Source organism: Dipodomys ordii, unplaced genomic scaffold (assembly GCF_000151885.1).
Source record: "Dipodomys ordii isolate 6190 unplaced genomic scaffold, Dord_2.0 Scaffold15, whole genome shotgun sequence".
Classification (NCBI taxonomy): domain Eukaryota; kingdom Metazoa; phylum Chordata; class Mammalia; order Rodentia; family Heteromyidae; genus Dipodomys; species Dipodomys ordii.
The window spans coordinates 15,403,860-15,426,038 of record NW_012267231.1 but is presented as its reverse complement, the minus strand read 5'-3'; the positions used below and the strand labels follow the sequence as shown (position 1 = coordinate 15,426,038).

The window sequence follows — 22,179 nt, the reverse complement described above, 5'->3', positions numbered from 1 at the left end:
AAGGCTAGCGCTCTACCACTTGAGCCACAGCGCCACTTCCAGCTTTTTTCTTTTTGCTTATGTGGTGCTGAGGAATCGAACCCAGGGCCTCAAGCATGCAAGGCAAGCGCTCTACCACTGAGCCACCTTCCCAGCCCCAGCACTCTATGTTTTTGAAGCTGAGTCTTGCTATGTAGTCCAGATTGGTCTTAAACTCAAGCTTCTTCCTGCCTCAGCCTTCTAAGCGCTGGGATTAGTCATATGCCACTATGCCAGGCTTGAAAGTTTATATTTTTGATAGTTCTTAGAGCATTTCGGTGGGGGATATATTAAAGCTCATCTGTGGCTCCCATTAGTGAGCAATTAACGCTCTCTTTCACAGGCTGGGACATAAGGACCGCTGGGATGCACACTTCTGGGGGGCTTGGGAGAGAAGGAATGGGTTGCGCAGGCAGCATTCAGTTCAGGGCAGCATGCTCTGTGCAGCATGCATGCTCTGTGCCAGGCAGGAGCTGACCCCCACTGAGTTCAAGGAGCGCTTGGCTTTTCAGGTGCAATGGCCGTGCCCTGTGATTCTCTCCATTCTCTTGACTCCCCCAGACTCCCCCCAAAGCTGGTCCTCCTGCCTCTGCCATGGCATCATCAGTTTCCTGGGCTTTCTGCTGCTTTTGATCACCTTCCCTATTTCCGGCTGGTTTGCCCTGAAGGTAAGGCTGGCACTACTCACCCTGGAGAAATAGGACCACAGTGAGGACTTTGAGGAATGAATTGCCTCAGGCTCTACCTCCTCCTGCCCTTGAATATTGTCACACCCCTTAAGCATGGACAAGGGAAGGGTTGCTCATACCCATTTTTCAGATGAGCAAACTGAGGCCCTGACTTGTCCCATGTTGTCCTGGGGAGCTAGTAAGGAGAAATGAGTCTTTCAAACTCCTGGGATCTGGACTCTGATTTCACTGCCATTTCATTCTCCCTTTGGGTTAGACCAAATTAGAAATTAAAAACAAAGTAACACCCAGCTTGCTTAGAATTCGGGCCTTGTTTTCAGCAGGAGGCGGTGCAGAGGAGCTGCTGGGGACCAAGGCCCAAGGCCTCCCTCAGCTTCTGTAGGAAACCTCTGGATGCCTGTGTCTGGAGGGGGAGTCCTTAAGTGCCCCCCAGAGTTTAGTTCTCAAATGCCACCGAAACCAATGCTGTGTGACCCAGGCCCAGTCACGATGCCTCTCTGCACCTTCATCACTCAATTTGGACAAAATGGCTTCATAAAGGGCTCCGGGGAGTAGAAACTGGCAGGGCCCTTTGCTCAGGTGCAGTCAGAGCAGCCCAGCCTCTCCTCTGACAAATGCAGGAGCAGACGGCGGCATCCTGGCACGCATCCTGCCCTAGCTTCAGGCCACAGAGATGAAGCGATGGAGACACAGGCTCTTGGGAGGTGTCCAGAACCACACTCAAATCCTGATTTGCATAGATGCAGTGTGACTTGAGTCCCTCTCTGAGCCTTTCTCATCGAAAAACAGGCTAGGGTTCCTGACTGTGTCCCAGGGGACTAGGCCAGGGGGTGAAAGGGCGGGACCTGGCAGAGGGCATTGGCCAGCCTGGGCCACACAACCTGCAGCTGGTCTCTTTGCTGCCGCGGGGCAGGTTGTGCCCACCTACGAGCGCATGGTGGTGTTCCGTCTGGGCCGGATCCGCCCCCCACAGGGGCCTGGCATGGTTTTACTGCTGCCCTTCATCGACTGCTCTCAGAGGGTGGATCTGAGGACCCGAGCCTTCAACGTCCCTCCTTGCAAGGTGAGGGGTACCTGGTGCTGTGGGGGGGGGGGGGGGGGAAGGGTAGAGCTTATGCCCAGTGAGCACAGGTGCCAGCACCTTGGCCTGCCAGCAGCCATCTTGGCAGGGTGGGTGGGGAGAAGAGAAAGCAGTTGAGGATGAAGGCTCCACACACCAGACCCCAGCTAATACTTAGACACTAGTTTTGTTGTTGTTTAGCCAGTCCTGAGGGTTTTGGGGTTTTTTTGCTCGAGGCTGGTGCTCTACCACCTGAGCCACACAGTCCACTTGTAGCTTTTTTTTCGGTGGTTCATTGGAGACTGGAGTCTCACAGACTTGCCTGCCCCTGTCTAACCGAGATGCTCAGCTCTCAGCCTCCCCGGGGCTGGGATGACAGGCGCGAGGCCCCACGCCCGGCTCCTCCGTTGAGTTGGGGGAGGGGGGCGGGCAGTGGGGGGCCCGGGCCCGTCCTCCCGGCCTCCTGCCCCCCAACAGCTGACCTCCAAGGACGGGGCCGTGCTGTCCGTGGGGGCCGACGTCCAGTTCCGCATCTGGGACCCGGTGCTGTCGGTGCTGGCCGTGAAGGACCTGAACGCGGCCACCCGCATGACGGCCCAGAACGCCATGACCAAGGCTCTCCTCCGGCGGCCTCTGCCCGAGATCCAGATGGAGAGGCTCAAGATCAGCGACCAGCTCCTGGTAGGCGGGCGGCCCCGCTCCGGGCTCAGCCCGGGCCTGCCCAGGGGCCCTCCACCTTTCCAGGCTCTCGACTCTGGGTCTTGGCACGTGCGGGCGCCATGCCTGGTACCCCGACGTCCACTTCCGGCGTCTCGGGTTTGCGCATGCTCCCAGGGGCCTCGCCTACGCCTGATCTCCATTCACGCATGCTCCCAGGGGCCTCCTCGCCTGCGCCTGATCTCCATCCGCGCATGCTCCGAGTGGCCTATCACTTCCTGTCTCCGATCTGCGCATGCTCCCAGGGGGCCTCTCCTACGCCTGATCTCCATGCGCGCATGCTCCCAGGGCCCTCGCCTACGTCCCTGTCTCTGGTCTGCGCATGCTCCCAGGGGCCTCGCCTACGCCCCCTGTCTCTGGTCTGCGCATGCTCCCGGCTTCGGCTCTCCATCTTGGGCTGTACTGACCTAACCCATGCCCCCCCCCCATCCCGCTGTCCCCTCCCCCGTGTCTTCTCCAGCTGGAGATCAACGACGTGACCCGGGCCTGGGGGCTGGAGGTGGACCGGGTGGAGCTGGTGGTGGAGGCCGTGCTGCAGCCGCCCCAGGACGGCCCGGCCGGGCCCGGCCTTGACAGCACCCTCCAGCAGCTGGCTCTCCACTTGCTGGGCGGAGCCTTGAGCCCGGGGGCGGCAGGTGCCCTGCAGCCCCGGCCAGGTGAGCAGCCGGGAGGAGGAGGCAGTGGACCTCGATCCTCACGATCATCCAGCCACATGCCGGCCTGGTCAGGCTGCCTTGTGCTGTCCGCATGGCTGTGCGGTGTCCAGACCCTTGGCGGCCTCGGGGTGGGCAGCCGTCCCAGGCTGGAGCTGCAGGGACACACGGCTGGAAACTTGGCGGGGGGGGGGTGCGGGGGGTCCCTGTCCTAGCATAGGAAGAAGCTTGAGTAAGAGGCCTGAAAGGAAAACCTGAGGAAACGGCCACCAGAGGCCTAGAGGCCTCTGCCATCAGGACCTCAGCCCTGAGCTCTGGCCTCCCTGCCTCCCTGCAGCCACCCCCGACACCTTGGAGATGCTGAGCGAAGTGGAAGCACCGGCCCCTTGCAGTGGTGCAGGACCCGGCCCTGAGCAGCCCGTGGCGGAGGGGCTGCTGACCGCCCTGCAGCCCCTCCTGTCCGAGGCCCTGGTCAGCCAGGTTGGGGCCTGTTACCAATTCAACGTCATCCTGCCAGGCGGTAACCAGAGCGCCTATTTCCTGGACCTCACCACAGGTGCGCCTCTCCTCCCCCCCAGGTTTATTGGAGATAAAGAGGCTCACGGACTTTCCTGCCCCAGCTGGCTTCGAACTGCGATCCTCAGATTTCAAGTCTCCTGAGTAGCTGGGATGGCAGGCGTGAGCCACCAGAGCCCAGATTTTATCGTTGTTTTCTTTCCCCTCACAGGGCGAGGCAGGGTGGGACGTGGGGTACCCGATGGTGTCCCTGACGTGGTGGTGGAGATGGCGGAGGCGGACCTGCAGGCGCTGTTGAGCAGGGAGCTGCGGCCCCTGGGGGCCTACATGAATGGGCGGCTCAAGGTGAAGGGCGACCTGGCTGTGGTCATGAAGCTGGAGGCTGTCCTCAGGGCCCTCAAGTAGCTGCCTTTGCTGTCACCAGGATGATCCAGCTGGATACCTTGTGTCAAGCCAGTGGGGCTTCCTGGAGGAGGTGTTGGTTTGCACTGGGGCGGGCTGAGGCTCGATGAAGTTTGGAGGCCCAGCCAGGAGGCCATAGATGGAGGCCAGGAGACGCTGGAGGCTGTTCTGTACTTGGTATTGCGCCCAGCAGGTCTCTGGGTAGGCTTTTGCCTGTGTCCAGCTCAGCTCACTGACAGTCCCTGAGCTGGCCACCCAGCGTGGAGATGTAACCAGGTCACAGAAACCACGCAGGCCAAGCCTGTGTGATTGTACAAAGCCGAGGCCTGGGCTCCAAGCCCCAGGGTGGATGGAGTGCGCATGTGTCAGGCCGGCCTGGCGGGGCAGGGCGGGGCACAGCCAGCCTGCAGCGCCCCACAGCCAGGCCCCAGCTCATCCTGCATGCCTGACGGAGCTGGGTCTCGAGTCTCACTGTCCACGCTTCTCTCCGGAGGGGCAAATAAATGTGAAGTTGGTTTACACTGGAACTGAGCGCAGAGACCTGGGTTGGGGGCACTGGGTAGACCGGACAGGGGTTGGGGGGTAGGAGGTGACAACCCCCCTTTCCCTGCCAAGGCCTACCTTGGGCTGGTGCAGAGCTCCCAAGATACGTGAAGTGAGCAGTGAGGGTGGAGTTGGGGTACAGTTTACCAGCCAGAGCTGGGCCGACCACCATCAGCTAAGTGACAGGCAGGGGTGTCCTGCCCACTGTGGTGACCACAAACCAGCCAGTCCCAGCTGGTCCCTCCTACAGTCCTCCCCCTGGGGTGGGGCCCCTTCTTCAGGTCTGTGGGGTCACCCTGGAGGGTGTGACCACCTACTGGGCCCTGCCCTGTTCCAAGACTTCCTTTCCTGTCTCCACCCACCCCCAGCCTGGGTCTTACACACGGTATTCACTCACTCAGGCCGTCAACAAGGCTGCCACTGCGCCTGGCCGGGGAGATTGCATCACAACTCGGGGGATTCTGAACCTGCTCATTTTGTCTGAGGTTTTGTGGGGCCTTTGGGGAACAGGGGTGGGAATCAACCTCACTTCCTGGTAAACAGACGTATCTGGGTGTTGGTGTGGCTGGAGGCTAGGCTTGTGGCCCACCCGGCCAGTACTTTAGCCTCTGCCCTGCAGGGCAGGCCATTCTCAGGTGAGGTGGTCCAGATCTCAGAGGTGGAGCCCTCTCCTCTGCTCAAGGGCTCAACCCTCAGTGGAGGGAGCATAGGTCCCTAACGCTTCAACCAGGGAGCGCTTCCCTGAGGAGGTGAGGGCTCATGCACAGGTGGGCTGGGAGAAGGGGAGGAATACTTTTCCTACAAAACCACAGGCCTAGGGGCTGGTGACTCATGCCTATAATCCTAGGTACTCAGGAGGCTGAGATCTGAGGATCACAGTTCAAAGCCAGCCATAGTAGAAACATCCGTGAGACTCTTACCTCTAACGAACCACCAGAAAACCGAAAGTGGCGCTGTGGGTCAAGTGGTAGAGTGCTTGCCTTGAGCTGAAGAGCTCAGGGATAGCACCCAGGCCCAGGGTTCAAGACCCATGACTGACAAAGAACAACAAAACCCCACAATGGACAATGATAATAGACTATGCTAGTTGATGTTTATGTTCATTATTAATACAGAATTAATCCATTCACCAGTTAATTTTCTTTAATCGTTATAAAGGCAAAGTGCAGGCACTGGTGGCTCAGACCTATAATTGTAGCTGCTCAGGAGGCTAAGATCTGAGGATGGAGATTTGAAGTCAGCCCAGCAGACAAATCCTACAGACTTTTTATCTCCAATTAACCACCAGTGAAAAGCTGGAAATGAAGCAGTAGCTCGAGTGATAGAGGGTTGGCCTTGGGTTAAAAAAATAATCCAGAAAAGAGCATCGAGCTGTGAGTTCAAGCCCCAGTACTGGGTACGCATGTGCGTGTGCATGAGCCCACACATACTCTATGGCTGGATGCTGGTGGAGGCTCAAGGTTGGAGGCCAGCCTGGGCAGAAAAGTCCTTGACTCCACAGCACGGGGACATGGCTCTGCCCTGTGGCCCAGACAGAGCCTAGCCCTGAGGAGAACCAGCTTGCTGTGTGTGCGTGTATGGGTGTGCATGCTTGTGTGTGTTACTAAGTCTTGATCTTGGGGTCTCACACCCTCACTTAAGCTTTTTCACTCATGTCTGGTGCTCTACCACTTGAGCCACATATCCACTTCCAGCCTTTTGGTGGTTCATTTGAGATAAGAGTCTCAGGGCTAGGAAATGGCGCTGTGGCTTAAGTGGTAGAGTGCTAGCCTTGAGCTGAAGAGCTGAGGGACAGCGCCCAGGCCCAGAGTTCAAGCCCATGACTGACCAAAAAAAAGTCTCAGGGCTAGACTGGCTTGGAACAGTAATCCTCAGATCTCAGCCTCCTGAGTTGCTGGGATTACAGGCGTGAGCCACTGGTGCCTGGCACCTTGTATCCTTGTATCTTGCATTGTCCAGGAACAGGAGGAGGTGCCCAGTAGGAGGCCTCTCAGCAACACAGGGCTTACAGTGACAGCCTGTGGCCAGCAGGGGACGCTGTGGTGCCAGGAGAGACGGATGAAGCAGGGGTGGACCTGCGCTCTGGGCTCTGGGGTTTCACTCCGGAGGCTTTGTCTTTGTGGATTTGTGCTTCTCTCTGCAGACCTGGTGGACCTGGCCCAGGGGACTAGGAGTTCCTTTAGGAGTCTGAGAATTCCTTCCTAAGGACCAGCCCTGTCACACCTTCGTGATCAGAGGCCTGCATGCCACAAGCCCCACAGGGAGTTCTGGCGTGGTGACGCAGGACGGGCCATACTGGATAGGGCGAGTGACTGGGCGGGGGGGGGGGGTCACAGCCTGGTACCTCATGGGCATCTGGGACACTGGGCAGAGGAGGCCGAGCTATGGTGCAGACCACTTCAGTCAGGGCTGGGTCCTTTCTCGGGCCACTTTGCCAGCCCACCTGTCTGCCCAGGACCCCCAGACCCTGCCTGGGAGGCCCATGTCCTCACCTTGGGCCTCTGTGTTGGCCTCCACTCAGCTGGGTGACACCCCAGCTCCCCTAAGCCAGCTGCAGCCCCAATAGTGTGCCTGATGGCTCGGAGATGGGGTTTTCCTTCCCATTTCCTTCTCTTTCCATCTCTATCCTTTTCCCTGCCAGACAAAGCTCAGCTCTGGGGCCCGGCCAGGATCTGGGCAACACTGGGCCTCTGCTCCCCCATTTCCTTCCTGACAGCCAGCCACAGAATGAGACCTGGGGGAGGTGGCCAAGCCTCTGGCTGCCCCCCTGCCCCCCCCCCGCCCCCTTGCAGCCAGCTCAGCTCTGGGCAGGCAGAGCCGCGTGTTAGAAAAACTTGGTTTTATTCAGTCCAGACCTGGGCATTCTTGCTGTGTGGGATGGCCAAATATATATACATATATATATATATAATTATAAAATCCAACAACCACTCCGACGGTGCTGTAAAAGGCACGGAAGGCCTGCCACCAGAACTGCTGTGGCCTTGGTCCCCGAGTCTCCCTGAGGCCGGCAGGGAGGCGGGAGTCCGCTGCTCCTGGGGTAGGTTGGGGGGGGCTGGGCACCTTGGTGGGGGGCTTCATGGGGTACAGGGACTGCTTCGGAAAAAGACACTGGCTGTCTTCCCTGTACACTTCAGGATCTAGAGAGAGAAAGAGAGATGGTCAGGGTGAGCTACAGGCTGGACCGCCATGCCCAGCCTGTGGGAGGGAGGGGTAGGTAGAAGCCCCCCTCCCCCCCCCCACATCCCAGAGGCCTGTGCCCCTGCCCTACATTCCAGGCCCGGTTCCTAGCCATTAGTGAGGTGCTACTGCCTGCTTGGGTTCGCAAAGGATCTGTATTTTTCTTCAGAAACTGGTTGGAAAGCCACAGGCATCAGTTCCTCGGCCTTTCTGGGAACGCTCCGTTCCTCCATCCCTCTTCCTGTGCGTGCCTGCGGCCAGGTCATGGCGACGCGCTAATAACTCGAGTCCTGGCAAGCACTTATGTACAGAGCAATGGGAAGGAAGGGAGGGAAGAGGAAGGAGGCAGGCTTTGAACTTAGATCCTCAGAACTCAGCCTTCTGAGTAGCTGGGGTGAGGGGGAGAACCTTGGGACTGCGGCTGGCTGGTTCCAAGCTGGATTACTGGTAATGGGGGACTCTGGGGCCGGATCACGTGCTAAGCGGCCTCGGGGCCTCAGCTGCCAAGGCCTCATTCTTGCCTCTGAGGCAGGTACCTGGTTATCATTAAGAAAAGCTGCTCAAGCCAGGCTCTGTGGCTCGGGCCTGTCATCCTAGCTGCTCAGGAGGCTGAGGATGGAGGTTCAAAGCCAGCTCAGGCCAGGAAAGTCCATGAGACTCTCATCTCCCATGAACCACCAGCAAACCAGAAGTGGGTGCTGTGGTTCAAAGTGGTAAGAGTTCTAGCCTTGAACAAAAGAGCTCAAGGGGCAGTGCCCAGGCCTGGAGTTCGAGCCCCAGTACTGACATCAAGCATACACGTACGTGCACACGAACACACAGCACTAGGATTGCGGAGCCCATCCACTGGAAACATCTCAGAGACCGGCAGCACCGGGTCCCAGATCTACGCTAGCCCCGTGGCCATGCCACCAGCCTCCGACGTGGGGTTGGCTGACCAGGCTGGTCCCGCGGAGCCCCGCCCTAGCTACGTGCGGCCATCAGTGTGGCCCCAAGCGCCAGTGCCGGGCGTTTCCAGCGGTGCTGCCCGTGGCCCAGGCCCAGTATGAGCTGCCACTTACTGCACAATTTTACAGCTGGTCGTGGAAACGTAGCGGCCTGTGTAGTGGATGTTACACCTCACTACATTGTTGGTGAAGTCAGACTCCAAAACAATGTACTTGGGGTTCACGTGCACCTGGAGGAGAGAGACGAGAGACAGGGAGCATTATCAGGGATGGGGGCGTCGCTCCCCCAAGTCACCCGGAAGAATGTGGTGAGAAGAGACAGACACAGAGAGGAGAGAGGAGAGACCGCAGGAGGAGTCCACAAAGGGGTGGCCTCGGTTCACGCCTGTAATCCTGGCTACTCAGGAGGCTGAGATGTGAGGATTGAGTTTTGAGGCCATCTAGGCAAACATATTCCAGAGACCTCTCTTCTCCAATTAACCAGCAGAAAAGCAGGAAGAGGCGTGGCTCAAGTGATAGAGTGACGGCTTTAAGTAAAGCAGCCCAGTCATGGAGGCAAGGTTGGCTGTGCTCAGGGCAGGCTGTGGCCACGTGGCCTGGTGCCACCCACACCAAAATGCCAGGCTGGCTGTGTGGAGGGTTTTTTTCCCCTCATTTCTTTCCATTTCTTTTCCTTTCTTCCTTTCTCTGTGTTTTTCTCAGTTTCTTCTCCTCTTTCTTTTTCTTTCCTTTTCTTGTTGGTCCTGGGGCTTGAACTCAGGGCCTGGGCACTGTCCCTGAGCTCTTCCACTCAAGGTTGGTGCTCTACCACTCTGAGCCACAGTACCCCTTCCGGTTTTCTGGTGGTTCACTGGAGATAAGAGTCTCATGGACTTTTCTTCCTGGGCTGGCTGAAAGCTGAGGATCATGGCTCCTAGGTGGGCTTTGAACCGCGATCCTCAGCTCTCAGCCTCATCAGTAACTAGGATGACAGGTGTGAGCCACTGACGCCTGGCCTTTTCCTTTTCTTTCCTTTTTTTTTTTTTTTGGTTGGATTTAAAACTCAGGACCTTAGTCTTGCACTTGCTAGATGGGTGTTCTACCACTGAACTCACCCCTCCAGACTATTTTTTCCCTAGTAGGATTTTAAGTGTTTTGCCTGGGGGCTGCCCTCAAACAATGATCCTCCTACCTTCACTCGCCATAGCTGGGGCCACAGATGTGTACTGCCATGCTTGGCTTGTTAATGAAGGTGGGGTCTGGATGGCCTCTTGGCCTAGGCTGGCCTCAAACCACAGTCCTCGCTAAGTTACTTAGGGGATCTTGGCCTCCGGAATAGCTGGGATTGCAGGCAGGAGCCCCTGCTCCCAGGGGGCTTTGGCGTGAACCCCTGTGATGGTGGGGCGTACCAGGCTGGGGACCAGGACCCACCTTGAGGATGTAGTTGCCTGGCTGCACGTCGGTGATATCAATCCACTGGCAGTCGATGTCCGCGTTGTAGGTGTCATAGCAGCCTGGGCTCAGGCCCTGGCAACAGAGACAAGACGCCAGTCACCCCCCTCTGCCCCACCTCCATGCTTCCTCCTCCACCCCAGGCCCTTCCTGAGGCTGTGGATGGAACAGAGGGAAGTAGAAGCCTGAGGGAGGGATGAGGGAGAGATGCCAGGTAGCGATGATCCTGGGTGGAAAGGCTGGGCATGGTAGTGCAAACCTGTAACCCCTGGCTACTGGGGAGGCAAAGGCAGGGGGATGGGAACTCAAGGCCAGGACAGGAAATGTGATCGTGAAAACAAGAATGAAAGGGCTGTGTGCGTGTGTGCGTGTGTGTGAGTGTGTGTGTGTGTGTGTGTGCGTGCGTGCGTGCGTGCGTGTGTGTGTATGAAGCTCATGTCCTTGAATTTACTGTCCAGTAGAGCAGGAGAGAGGGAGAGAGAGACAGAGATGAAAACAGAAACACAGAGGGAGAGAGACTGGATGAAAGGCAGAATAGAGAGTGGTGGCTCATGTCTGTAATCTTGGCTACGTAGGAGGTGGAAATCAGGAGGATTGAGGGTTGAGGCCAGCTCAGAAGACCTCTACCTCAAGTCAGACACGGCAGTGTGCAACCTGTGATCCCAGGAAAAGATAAGTGGAAGGATCGTAGGGTGAGGCCAATCCCCCCACCCCAGACAAATAAATAAGAATAAAAGCAAAAAGGGCTGGGATGTGGCTCAAGTGGTAAAGCACCTGCCCAGCAAGTGCAAAGCCCTGAGTTCAATCCTTTATACTCCAACCAAGAAGAGACAAGTACCAGGTGCCAGTGGCTCACGCCTGTCATCCTAGCTGAGATCTGAGGATGGAGATTCAAAGCCAGCCCTGAACAGGAAAAGTCCACGAGACTCTCATGTCCAATGAACCACCCAGAAAACTGCAAGCGGAAGTGTAGCTTTAAAATGGCAGAGCCCTAGCTTTGAATAAAAGAGCTCAGGACAGCGCCCAGGCCCTGCGTTCAAGCTCCAAGATCAGCACCAAAAAAAAAAAACCAAAGTGGCTGCATGGACAGACTGAAGGACAAGCAGACAGCTTCCGGGCCTGGTGGTGGCCCTGATCAGGCTCTGATCAGGACCCTGGGCACGCTGGGGCTGAGTGGTCAGTGGCTCCGTGCCCATGGAGTCCGGCGGCGCCCACCTGCGTGTGTGACGTGCATGCGTAGCGCTTGAGGTTCCCGAAGTCGCAGGTGCTGTCCTCCAGGCAGAAGCTGGCCTTGTGCCCCTCTGCCACCTTCATGCCCGTGGCTGCATCCAGGAGGTCGTAGTGGCTGAACTCGTCCATGCTGTGGTAATGTCTGCAGGGAGGGGAGGGGAGGGGAGGCGAGGCCTGGGCTCTCCTGGCCTCTCAGCCTGTCCCCCTCCTGCACTGGCCCAAGTACCAGGCCCGGCCCCGCCCCGCTGCCCCGCCCCGCCCCAGGCTGCCGCCCTGGCCGGCCTCCACTCACTGGTGGCAGCTGTGCCACTCCCAGGTGTGGCGTGGGCGGTGGGGCAGGAAGTCAGCCGAGCCCTGGTTCTTCACCCGCTGGGGGAAGCGCAGGAGCACCCGCAGGTCGTAGTCGGTGGCCTCCGGGGCGTAGGCGGTGCTGCGGGGTGACCCAGGAGACTCAGCACAGCTGTATCATGTCCTGCCCGGGCAGGGCCCCCCCCCATTCCCTCAGGACCCTGTGCTGTGTGACTCTCCAGCGGCCTGAAGATGCGCCACCTCCTCCAGGCAGTCCGCCTAGATTGCTCCACTGAGACCCCGAGACACGTGCCCCTCCCCACCCACCCCCGACTTTCCTGTGCCGCGTGGCCCTCACTACTCCCAGGTGATCGGGCCAGCTCTCCCTGATGACATGGCTTCCAGGCCAGCCATCTACCTGTTCCTTCCAGGAGCCTAGGGTCTCCTGCCGATTACCTGCCCACCGTTCACCCATGTCTCCCGTGATCCAACAGAGGCAGGCCTTACAGGAAGGAGAGAGGAGGATAGAGGGAGGGGAGACACAGGCCGGAGGCCTGGCGGAGGCCCTGTTCCCTCGGCAGTGGGTGGCAGCTGCCCTGGCTGGCCTCATTCAGGTCTGGGCCGAGAGGCCGCAGCAGACACAAGGGATTAGATTTCTCTGAGTATGTCTGGACAGCAGGCGGTTCAGACGTCTGTCTGCCAGGATGTTCGGCCTCGTCGGGGGGCGGGCGTGGGGGGGAGGCCTGACCTCTGTCTGCGTCTGATCCTCCTTTCCTCCAATTAACTCCTGCCCTGCCCTCGTGGGAAATGGTGAGATTCCCACTGCAGGCTGTGTGCGTGGCCGCGAGCTCACAGGGAGATCGGGAACAGATGCCAGCCCCACCAGGCCCCTGGGCCTGCAGTACTCGACTCTGGCTGGCTGTGGTGTGTGACTTGTGTGGCTCCAGCCGGGCCTGGGACCCGCGCTTGAGAAAAATCCTTGTGGCCCCTCTCATGGTTGGGCTCCAGCTTCCTGCATCTCAAGCCCCACGCCCAGTCTCCAGATGCCTGGGCCCTGCAGACCCCTCCCGCCTTGACCTCACTCAGCCCCGGCGCTGGAGCCATGTATCCTGGCTCTCCCCCATCCTGATTGCTTGGTTTGGCCACTGGGGTCTGGATGAGGAGCAGCTCCTTCTGGCTCTAGCAGGCGGTTCTGATCTAGGAAAGGGGGGCAGGAGGCCTCCTCCTCACCGGCCTGGGACTCAGGGTGCTCTGGAAAGAAGGGCTTTGAGCCAGGTACCCGTGGCTCATGCCTGTCATCCTAGCTACTCAGGAGGCTGAGATTTGAGGATCACGGTTCAAAGCCAGCCCGGGCAGGAAAGTCCGTGAGACCCTTATCTCCAATGAACCACCAGAAAACAGAAAGTGGTGCTGTGGCTCAAGTGGTAGAGCACTAGCCTTGAGCTGAAGGGCTCAGGGACAGTACCCAGGCCCTGTATTCAAGCCCCAGGGCTGGCCCAAAAAAAGAAAAAAAAAAGGTGAAAGTAAAGAGATTTGAAACTTTTTTTTTTTTTTTTGGTCATGGGGACTGAACTCTGGGCCTGGGTGCTGTCCCTCAGCTCTTCAGCTCAAGGCTAGCGCTCTACCACTTGAGCCACAGCGCCACTTCCGGCTTTTTCTGCTAATGTGGTTCACTAAAGAATAGAACCCAGGGCCTCATGCATGCAAGGCAAGCGCTCTACCACTGAGCCACCTTCCCAGCCCTCAAAACTTTTTTTTTTAAGTACGCAATTAAGGGAAAAAAAATTACTTTCAGCCAGGTACTAGTGGCTCACACCTGTCATCCTAACTACTCAGGAGGCTGCGATCTGAGGATCACAGTTCAAAGCCGTGAGACTCTTCCAATAAATCACTAGAAAACTAGAAGTGGTGCTGTGGCTCAAGCAGTAGAGTGCTTGCCTTGAGCTGAAGAGTGCAGGGAAAAATACCCAGGCCCAAAGTTCAAGCCCCATGACCAACAAAAAAAAAGCTGGGCTAGAGGTGTGGTTTAAATGGTAGAGCACTTGCCTAGCAAGTGCAAGGTCTTGAGTTCAATTCCCAATAATTCACTGTGCCCCCCCCCCCAAATAAGATTCTTTCAACCTGGACATCAGCAGAGCTGCAGACTGTGGCTTCAAGTCCTCTGCGTGGTGGGGAGGAGGGAGGGGGGGGAAGGAGACAGCACATGCCACTTGTGTTATTAGGGAGAGGCGGAGACTTGAGCGGTGAACTGGGGGGTCAGGCAGGGTGCAGGCTGTGCAGCTGGCACAGGCGCTGTTTCTGGGGGTCCCCTGGTGGCGCCCCTGGATCCTTACCTGGCCAGACACTTCTCTTCGGCGGCACAGCGCAGGGAGTACAGATGGGCCCTCTGCACGTAGGTGGACGCTTGCACGTAGTTGGGGTCCGGGACTAAGTCAGGGAGCCCTGAGCGGAGGAACAAAACAGCAATGGCACCGAGGGAGTTGGGCCAGGCTGGGTGGACACTCCACACCTTCCCCACCCTGGCTGGGCTCCCAGATGGGAGGCCCCAGGCTCGGGACCGCTCGGTGGGGTGGAGGCCTAGGGACCTCTTGGCAGAGCCGGGACGTGAGCAAGCACTGGCAGACAGGGCAGAGTCTGGAGTTAGAAAGGCGAGACCAGGACAGCCCCAGGCCTTGGCCTGGTGTGGACCAGGTGGGTGTCGGTTGGAAGGAAGGTGTGGCAGGAGCTGGGGTCCTCCCGCCCCTGCCCAGCCACACAGGAGTCAGGACGAGCAGAAGTATCTGCAGGTGTCGGACGCCCACCCACAGTGGGGTGAAGAATACTGGTCAGGGGTGGAGGCCGTGGGCACCCCCGTACTCTCTTCTCAGCCTGACTTGGGAAGCCGGGCACCGGCGGCCAGGCCTGTCATCCCAGCTACTTAGGAAGAGGCTGAGATCTTCGGATCAGGGTTTGAAGCCAGCCCAGGGCAGGAAAAATCTGTGAGATTCTTATCCCCAATGAACTTCCAAAAAAGCTGCAGATGGAGCCCATGGCTCAAGTGGTAGAGCACTAGCCTTGAGAAAAAGAGCTCAGGGACAGCACCCAGGCCCCTGAGTTCAAACCCCAGGACTGGCACAAAAAGAAAGAAGGAGGGCTTAGTGGTAGAGCGCTTGCCTAGCCTGCAGGAGGCCCTGGGTTTGATCCCTCTGAACCACATACACAGAAAAAGCCACAAGTGGTGCTGTGGCTCAAGTGGTAGAGCCACTTGAGTAAAAGAAGTTCAGGGGCAGTGCCAAGGCCCTGAGTTCAAGCCCCAGGACTGGCAAAAAATAAAAACAAATAAAATTTTAAAAAAAACAAAGGAAGGAAGGAAAAAGAAAGAAAAGTGAGCTGGGTCTCTAAATCCCTTTCTCTTGGGGATTCTGTCAATGAAGTGAGCTTCTAAGGTTTTTCCACTTCTTTGAAGCCCTCTGCTCTTGGGGCTGGGGGGTGGGTAGAACTGGGAATGGGGGGAAAGGAAAGGATTTCCCCCTGTAGTCCAACTCCTGACCCCCTGACCTCAGCTTAAAGCGCCAGACAAGGAGGCAGAGGAAGGGAGGTCTGGCCTCCAGATCTTCGAACCCACACATTCCCCGGGGTGCCCAGAGACTGCTCTGCTTTCTCTGGGGCCAGGCCTTCTCCCAGGGCGCTGGGGGAGTGGGGGCTGGGAAATCCTCTTCCTGGGGAGCCTGGGCCAGGCAGCAGGGTTATTCTTCCCCTATCTGGAACCCCGAGGAAGCTTGGAGCAGAGGGGGCGGTGAGGATGAGGTGGCCCTTTCCTGGCCAGCCCAGGGCTATTACTCGAGCCCCCAGGAATGTCTGCTCTCATTTCCCCAGGCACCCAGGTCCTCAAGCCAGCTGGGAGCCGGTCCCCCCTGCCTCTGGCTCCCTGAGACCCCTTGGAGGAGGGGTCTTCACCATAGGAAGGGGTGGGGTTAATCTCATGGGACAGTCTACTCCCCTCGACCCCCAGGCCAGGCTTCAATAAAGGCTGACCAGCTGGCTCTGCTGGCCTGATGCCCCCTCTCCAGGCCAGTTCCTAAGCTGAAGCCACAAGCCAGGAGGTTGGGAGCCAGAGCCAGAGGCCAGGGGCACTGAAGGCCAGTGGTGATGCACTTAGGCTTAGTCCTGACCTAGAGCCCTATCCCAGTCACACATGGAGCCCTGATCCCAATCACACACTGAGCCCTGATCCGGGTCACATACTGAGCCTTGACCTCGGTGATACACTAGGCCCTGATCTCGGTGACATAATGAGCCCTGATCCTGGTCACACACACGGAGCCCTGACCCCAGTGACACACTGGGCCCTGATCCCAGTCATACACCGAGCCCTGATCCTGGTCACACACCGAGCCCTGATCTGTCAGACACTGAGCTCTAATCCCGGTCACACATGAGTCCTGACCTGGCACACACACAACCCTCACCCTGGTCTCACGCTGAGTGCTGGGGGCCCTGGCCTGGTCTCTAAGGCCATGGGTGCTTCTCCTTTGGTGCCCCTCTCCACCCCACCCCACACATCCCCCTGCCCCAGACAGTGCTGGTGCACTGTGGAGACACTGGAGATTAGTCATGCTGTTTCTAGCACTTCCATGAACTCATTCTTACCATTATTCAATAATTATTTGTTGCTGCTGTTCCACATTCTATCCACTATGGGGGCTTCCTGACCCTTCTTTAAAAAAATAAACAAAAACAAACCTCTGCCTGGCCCTGGGGTTCAGGCAGGGGGAGGACACCCCCAGGGTCCCCTGCTGAGGTCCCTAGGATTGCGGGCACCCCCTCCCTCAGCTGGTATGTTTTTCCAGGAAAGAACTCAGCCTCCTTCTCTGGGCTGTGTTCCCAGGGGGACGTTCCGTCAGCAGCCAGGCCTGCAGGCCTGGGGTGGGGGAGCCCTGAGCAGGGGCTGGGGCTGCCCCAGGCACTGGCTTATGAGGTGGGTTCACACTCATCGGGGGTCAGCTCAGAGCAGCCTGCCACAGGCCATCCCAACAAGTGTGCGCTGCCAAGGAGGCTCCTGCCTGGGTCTTGGTGGAATCCACCAGCCGGGGGCCATCGTCACCCAGGGGCAGTGGGGCTTTGGAACTAGAGGCACACACATGGGTTCTAGCCTGGTGTTGTTAGCACATGCCTGAAATCCCAGCTACTCAGGAGGCTGAGCTCTAAGGATTGAGGTTCAAAGCCAGCCGAAGCAGGAAAGTCCATGAGAGACTCTCATCTCCAGTTAACCAGCAAAATGACGGAAGTGGAGATGTGGGTGGATCAAGTGGTAGAACGCCAGCCTTGAGTGAAAAACCTAAGGGCCAGCAACCAGGCTCTAAGTTCAAGCCCCAGTGTGCACACACACACAGACACACACACACAGACACACACACACAGACACACACACAAACATACAGACACACACACACACACACACCCTGACCTCAGCCCTGACCCCTGGCTTTTTGCTGATTGATTGGGAGTCCAGTGCCTCATGGATTTTCCCTGTCTGGCTTTGAACCTCGATCTTCAGATCTCAGCCTTCTGAGTCACTTAGAAGGCAGGCGTGAGCCCCCAGCGCCCGGCCTTCGCCTTCCCCTTTCTGAAACTCAGGTTCCCCGTCAGCATAAGGAGCTTGGAGTGGTAGCTGGTGTGTGAGCCCAGGTGGAATGGATCCCTAAACACTTGGCTATGAAAACATTCGCTGCATTTCCGATCCTTGGCCAAGAGCCTGCGACCTTTCCTGACCTCGCCAGCTCCACATTTCAGCAATCAGGAAATGCTCCCACGGTCTGACCCAAGTCCTTCCTGCTTCATTAGCAATCTGTTCCCTCCTGGCCAGGGGAGGGGGCCGCGTCCACATTCCTGTGGCTGCCTGCCCCTCACCTGTCACCCCTGCGCTTCCTCTCTCCTGGTGGGTCCAATCAACCCCTGCTGTCTGTCTTCCAGCTCCATGGGACAAGGAATGTGGAGCCCCAGTCTCTCAAGCCAGGGGCTGGGGCATAAACAGAGCCTGGCAGGAAGCCATCTGGCCTTTGTCAGCTATGTGCTGAGAATGAGGTTTTGGCAATGCCAAACTTCTTCCACCAGACTCCCCCCCCTCCACTCCAGCAGCCCCCTAGGTGGGGGTGGGGAGCCGGGAAACACAGCCCCTCCAAGGCTCACCTGGCACCAAACCCCATGACAGGATCACCTAATAATCAGAAGATTAAGCTGTCAGCACAGCTCAGGAGTGTCACAGCTGCAGGAAGCCTGCAGAATCTACCAGCTCAGGAAAGTGGGCGGTGATGGCTGTAAGTAGCAGGCCTAGAACCTTCTCTGACTCCCCCCTACTGGCCGAGGTGAGCCCAGACCTTCACTGGTTTGTCTCAGTGGGACCACAGAATGGGTAAGATGAGGAGTGTGGACCCGGACGCTGGGTGCTTGCTGGCGTGCTGAGACCTCCCCTCTGTGGAGATGGGTTAGGGATCCTTTCAACTTCCGGCCCCGCACCTGTGTGTCCTCAGCGGGCAGGTGAGGACGGCCGTGGGATCTGTCTGCAAAAGCCACCTTTATTTCCAGGCAGAGCTGGGTGACATTCTCAAAGCCACCCCCGGCCACACACCCATTTGGCTTTTTGTTTTACTCTGGGTGGGTGCTGGTCCTGGGGCTTGAACTCAGGGCCCCGGTGCAATCCCTGAACTTTTGTGCTCAAGGTTGGTGCTCTACCACTTGAGCCACAGCTCCACTTTCAGCTTTTTGGTGGTTCACTGGAGATAAGAGTCTCAGACTTTCCTGCCTGGGCTGGCTTTGAACGTCAATCCTCAAATCTCAGCCTCCTAAGTAGCTAGGATGACACGTGTGAGCCCTTTCTTTGGAAAGGCAACTCACTTTGGGTCTGGCAAGCCCATGGCTCCAGGCATCCTTGGAACAGGGGATCAGTGAGCCATCCCCCAAGGTTTGATCGCCACCCAGTCTGCATTCCCTTTTGCTCTAGCATCCTGGACTCCAGGACTAGGTGATGGTGAAATACCTGGTTTCTGGGGGACCCATCTGCAAAGGAGGGGACCAGGCCCAACCCTCTGTTACAGAACCACATACAAAGGCCTCTTGGTCGAGCAGCTGGGGCAGGCGGCAGGCCAGGGCCAGAGGGAGGGGACCCAGCCTGAGCCCCTTCCCGCCTCCACCCAGGCTGCGGCTGGGCTCTGCTGGGCAGGAATGCTGGGCCCAGGAATTGGAAGCAGGTGTGGGTCAGCTGCTGGAAGGGACCTCCGCCTCCTCCTTGCTTCCAAAGGATCCAAGCCTTTGCCTGGGGATTTCTGTGTATGTGTGTGTGTTGCGTGTACATGCATGTATGCACGTGCACACACATGTGTACCCATCCTGGGGCTGGAACTCAGGGCCTGGCTGCTGTCCCTTTGCTTTTCCACTCAAGGCTGGTGCTCTACCACTTCAGCCACACCTCTACCACTTCATGGACTTTTCTGCCTGGGCTGGCTTCGGACGGTGATCCTCAGATCTCAGCCTCCTGAGTAGCTGGGATGGCAGGCATGAGCACTGGCAGCGAGCAAAGTTAAAGTTCTTAGGCCACTTGGGTGCTTAGCAAATGGCTTAGGCTGCTACTCTGCCTCTTTGGGGCTGTAGGCAGCTACCCCAAGCCCTGTGCAAAAGGGAAAGAGATCCCAAGGGCCTGGCAACCTGGCTGCAGGTAGAGGTGAGCTAGACAGTACCCCAAGAGTGCCCAGGCTGCTCTCAGGCTGGTCCCCTTAGATGTGGATAAGGGGACAGGATTGGTTAGCTGAGGAGTGCTACAGTCCCCATGGAGACTTAGGAGTTGTAGGCTGAGGTGGAGCTCTTGTCTTCAAGGCCCTGGGAACCAAGGAAGCTTTGAGTGCGGGGATGGGGGTGGGGGTGGAATCTGCTTAGTGCTACATGGGTTGATCTGCCTATTGTGGAGAATGGAGGGAGCACCAGGTAAAGGGAGCAGGCTGCGCTCTCCTGGCCTCTGTTCCCCGCCACCCCCCAGGACAGGAATGGCTAACACAAGCCAGGCAAGGCTGGCTCAACCGCAGGGAAGGATGGCCAGGACAGCCTCTCCAAGGTCCTTTCTTACACTCACCAGTCATCAAGTCAGGCTTGGGGTAGAAGAGAGAGAACCTGGGAGGAAAGCTGTGGTCTTCTGGGACCCTCCTCCCCAGCTCAGGGAAGGTGAGGGGGCTGCAGGGAGAGGAGGACCTGGTGGCAGTATTGGAAGGGGGGTCACATGAGAGCTGGCTCAGACCTGGGGGCCGGCCACTCCCGGGAACTATCTGGAAAGATCTATTGTAAGAGCTGGACGCAGGATGCTGCCCCTTTTCTGGGAGTCTGTGCCCAGCTCCCTCATAAGTACTACAGGCAGCTCTGGGTGGTCCCAGACTCATAGGGAAGAAGAAGAGAGAAGCCACCAAGAGGGAGTGGGGGCTCGGGACAGGCACGCAGGGACCAGTGGGTGGTGCTCACATGTGTTCAGTGTTGCCAGGACATACCCACGCCTACACAGAGCAGCGGGCTGCCAGCACCGGCCTCAGACCCCGGGGTGTGCGGCAGCAAGGAGTGAGGTCAGACTCTGAGAATCCATCCCCAGCTCCCACACCAGGCCTGGGGGCCCTTGGACTTCCCCAAGCTGGGATTTTTCCATGACCCCAACTGGGCAGGAACCAACGCTCCCTGTCTGGGCTCTCTGTGAGCCCCCAGACCAAGGCCACCCCTACCTCATATCCATTCCCTTCACAACTGGGGACACACTGGGAGGATGCACAACTCTCGAGGCTGGACTTGGACACCTCCTCCTCCAGGGAGTCCTCCCTGGGACCAGCCTCTGATTGGGGAGGACCCTGCTCTAGCCTGAGAGTATCTAGGTGCTTCCTACCCCATTGGTGGGGCAGAGCCTGGATGAATCTGTTGAGTTCTGCCTTCAGGAAATATGTGTATGTGTGTAATACTACATATATATTAAATATATACTAGATACGTGTATGTATCTATTATACATAGCCTCAGATTCACTCTAGCCCAGGCTGGCCTCAAACTTGAGCTCCTTCTGCCTCCATGTCCCAAGTGTTGGGATGACCGGCATGTATTCACCACCACACCCAATTAGAGAAACATCTCTGACCCAAAATGAACTGTAACGTTCTGGGGCCACAGCCAGAGTCTGTACTGACCGAGCACCAAGCACCCCCTTGCAGACACAGCCCCGAGCTGCTCCAGCCTCCTGAGCCAACCCGTCTGCCTTGAGAACTCACAGGCCACAAGAGGGGCCCTGAAAACCCGCTGGCAGGGAGCCCAGACACACAGTCCCAGGCCAGGCTTTGCCAGCACTGTGGCATTTGAGGCTTTGGTTTTCTCCTCTACCCAGGGTGGGGCCCTGCTGGCTGAGCCCCACACTGAGGTCTCGCATTCTAAGAAAATCTGCCACAAGTGGAGGACTCCACGGGGAAAACATCCTCTCTCTCTTTCCCTCCCTCCCTCCCTCTCACCACCCCTTCTCTCTAGTTCTACCACAGGAGCTTCAACTTAGGGCCTGGCTTGTTCACTCACAATAAGCACTTTGCCACTTGGTTCACAGCTCTGCTTCCAGTGTTTTTGGGTGGTTAACTGGAGATAAAGAGCGGGGAATGAGCATGGGGGGCAGAGGGAAGCAGCAGCAGCCTAAATGGGGTGGTGGAGCTCACTGTAGGGAGAGTGCAGGGATGCAGGGCGTGGGATTCTGGGGCAGGAGGGGACAGGCTTCTAGCGTGCAGCCCTGGATAGACCCACAGCCAGCCACTGTGGTGTTGAAGGCTCATGTGGAAGCCTTCTCACAGACGAAGCCCCCCCCCCCCGGCCTCCTGTGCCTTCCCAAAGCAGGTCACAACTATACTCCCTGAGGGGCTGCAGGTAGGCCAGGACTCAGTGAGGCCAGCTCAGAGGGCCTGGGGCAGGATGGGGGGGGGGACAGAAAAACTCAGGAATCGGAATGAGTAATATTTAAGGTAATATTTCTAAAAATCAACGCAAACACAAAAACAAAACCTAGGATGAACAAAAGTTCCAGTATTCAACCTTCAAATGCTGGATGTTGCTGGCTCCCTCTTGTAATCCTAGCTACTTAGAAGGCTGAGATACGAGGATCCAAGTTCAAAGCCAGTCCGAGCAGGAAGGTCTGTGAGAGGCTTACCTCCAATTAAGCAACAAAGAGCTGGAAGGAGAGTTGTGGCTTGAATGTTAGAACACTAGCTGTGAGTGAGAAAGTCAAGGGACAGCACCCAGACTCTGAGCTCAAGTCCTAGTAGGGACACACACACACACACACCCCTACAAAAGAAAGGAAAGAGAGAGGAAGGGAAAGGGAAGGCGAAGGAAAAAGGGAAGGGGGAAGGAAAAGGAAGGGAGGGAGGCAGGAAGGAAAAGAGAAAGGGGAGAGGAAAAGACAAAGGGAGAAAGGAAAAGAGAAAAGAGAAGAAAAGAGAAAGGGAGAGAGGAAAAGAGAAAAGGAGAGAAGA

At 57.6% G+C, this 22,179-nt stretch overlaps 2 protein-coding genes across 3 annotated transcripts in view; one reads left to right on the top strand and one right to left on the bottom strand.

The window, feature by feature from the left end:
• Positions 1-4,579, top strand: part of Stoml1 (stomatin (EPB72)-like 1) — a 6,705-nt gene extending 2,126 nt beyond the window's left edge. For both annotated transcript variants that reach the window (XM_013011992.1, XM_013011993.1), the window contains exons 2-7: positions 580-686; positions 1,621-1,770; positions 2,245-2,448; positions 2,945-3,140; positions 3,475-3,693; positions 3,865-4,579. In XM_013011992.1, coding sequence (XP_012867446.1) covers positions 1,642-1,770; positions 2,245-2,448; positions 2,945-3,140; positions 3,475-3,693; positions 3,865-4,058 — 942 coding nt within the window. In that variant the 5' untranslated portion in view covers positions 580-686; positions 1,621-1,641 and the 3' untranslated portion in view covers positions 4,059-4,579. The remainder of the gene's footprint in view (positions 1-579; positions 687-1,620; positions 1,771-2,244; positions 2,449-2,944; positions 3,141-3,474; positions 3,694-3,864) is intronic.
• A 2,828-nt stretch (positions 4,580-7,407) lies between these two features.
• Loxl1 (lysyl oxidase-like 1) overlaps positions 7,408-22,179 on the bottom strand; it is a gene marked incomplete at its 5' end in the record, with an annotated part of 26,263 nt that continues 11,491 nt past the window's right edge. The window contains 6 exons of the mRNA XM_013011921.1: positions 7,408-7,738; positions 8,840-8,955; positions 10,136-10,231; positions 11,372-11,528; positions 11,679-11,816; positions 14,008-14,116. Of these exons, the coding sequence (XP_012867375.1) occupies positions 7,732-7,738; positions 8,840-8,955; positions 10,136-10,231; positions 11,372-11,528; positions 11,679-11,816; positions 14,008-14,116 (623 nt within the window). The remainder of the gene's footprint in view (positions 7,739-8,839; positions 8,956-10,135; positions 10,232-11,371; positions 11,529-11,678; positions 11,817-14,007; positions 14,117-22,179) is intronic.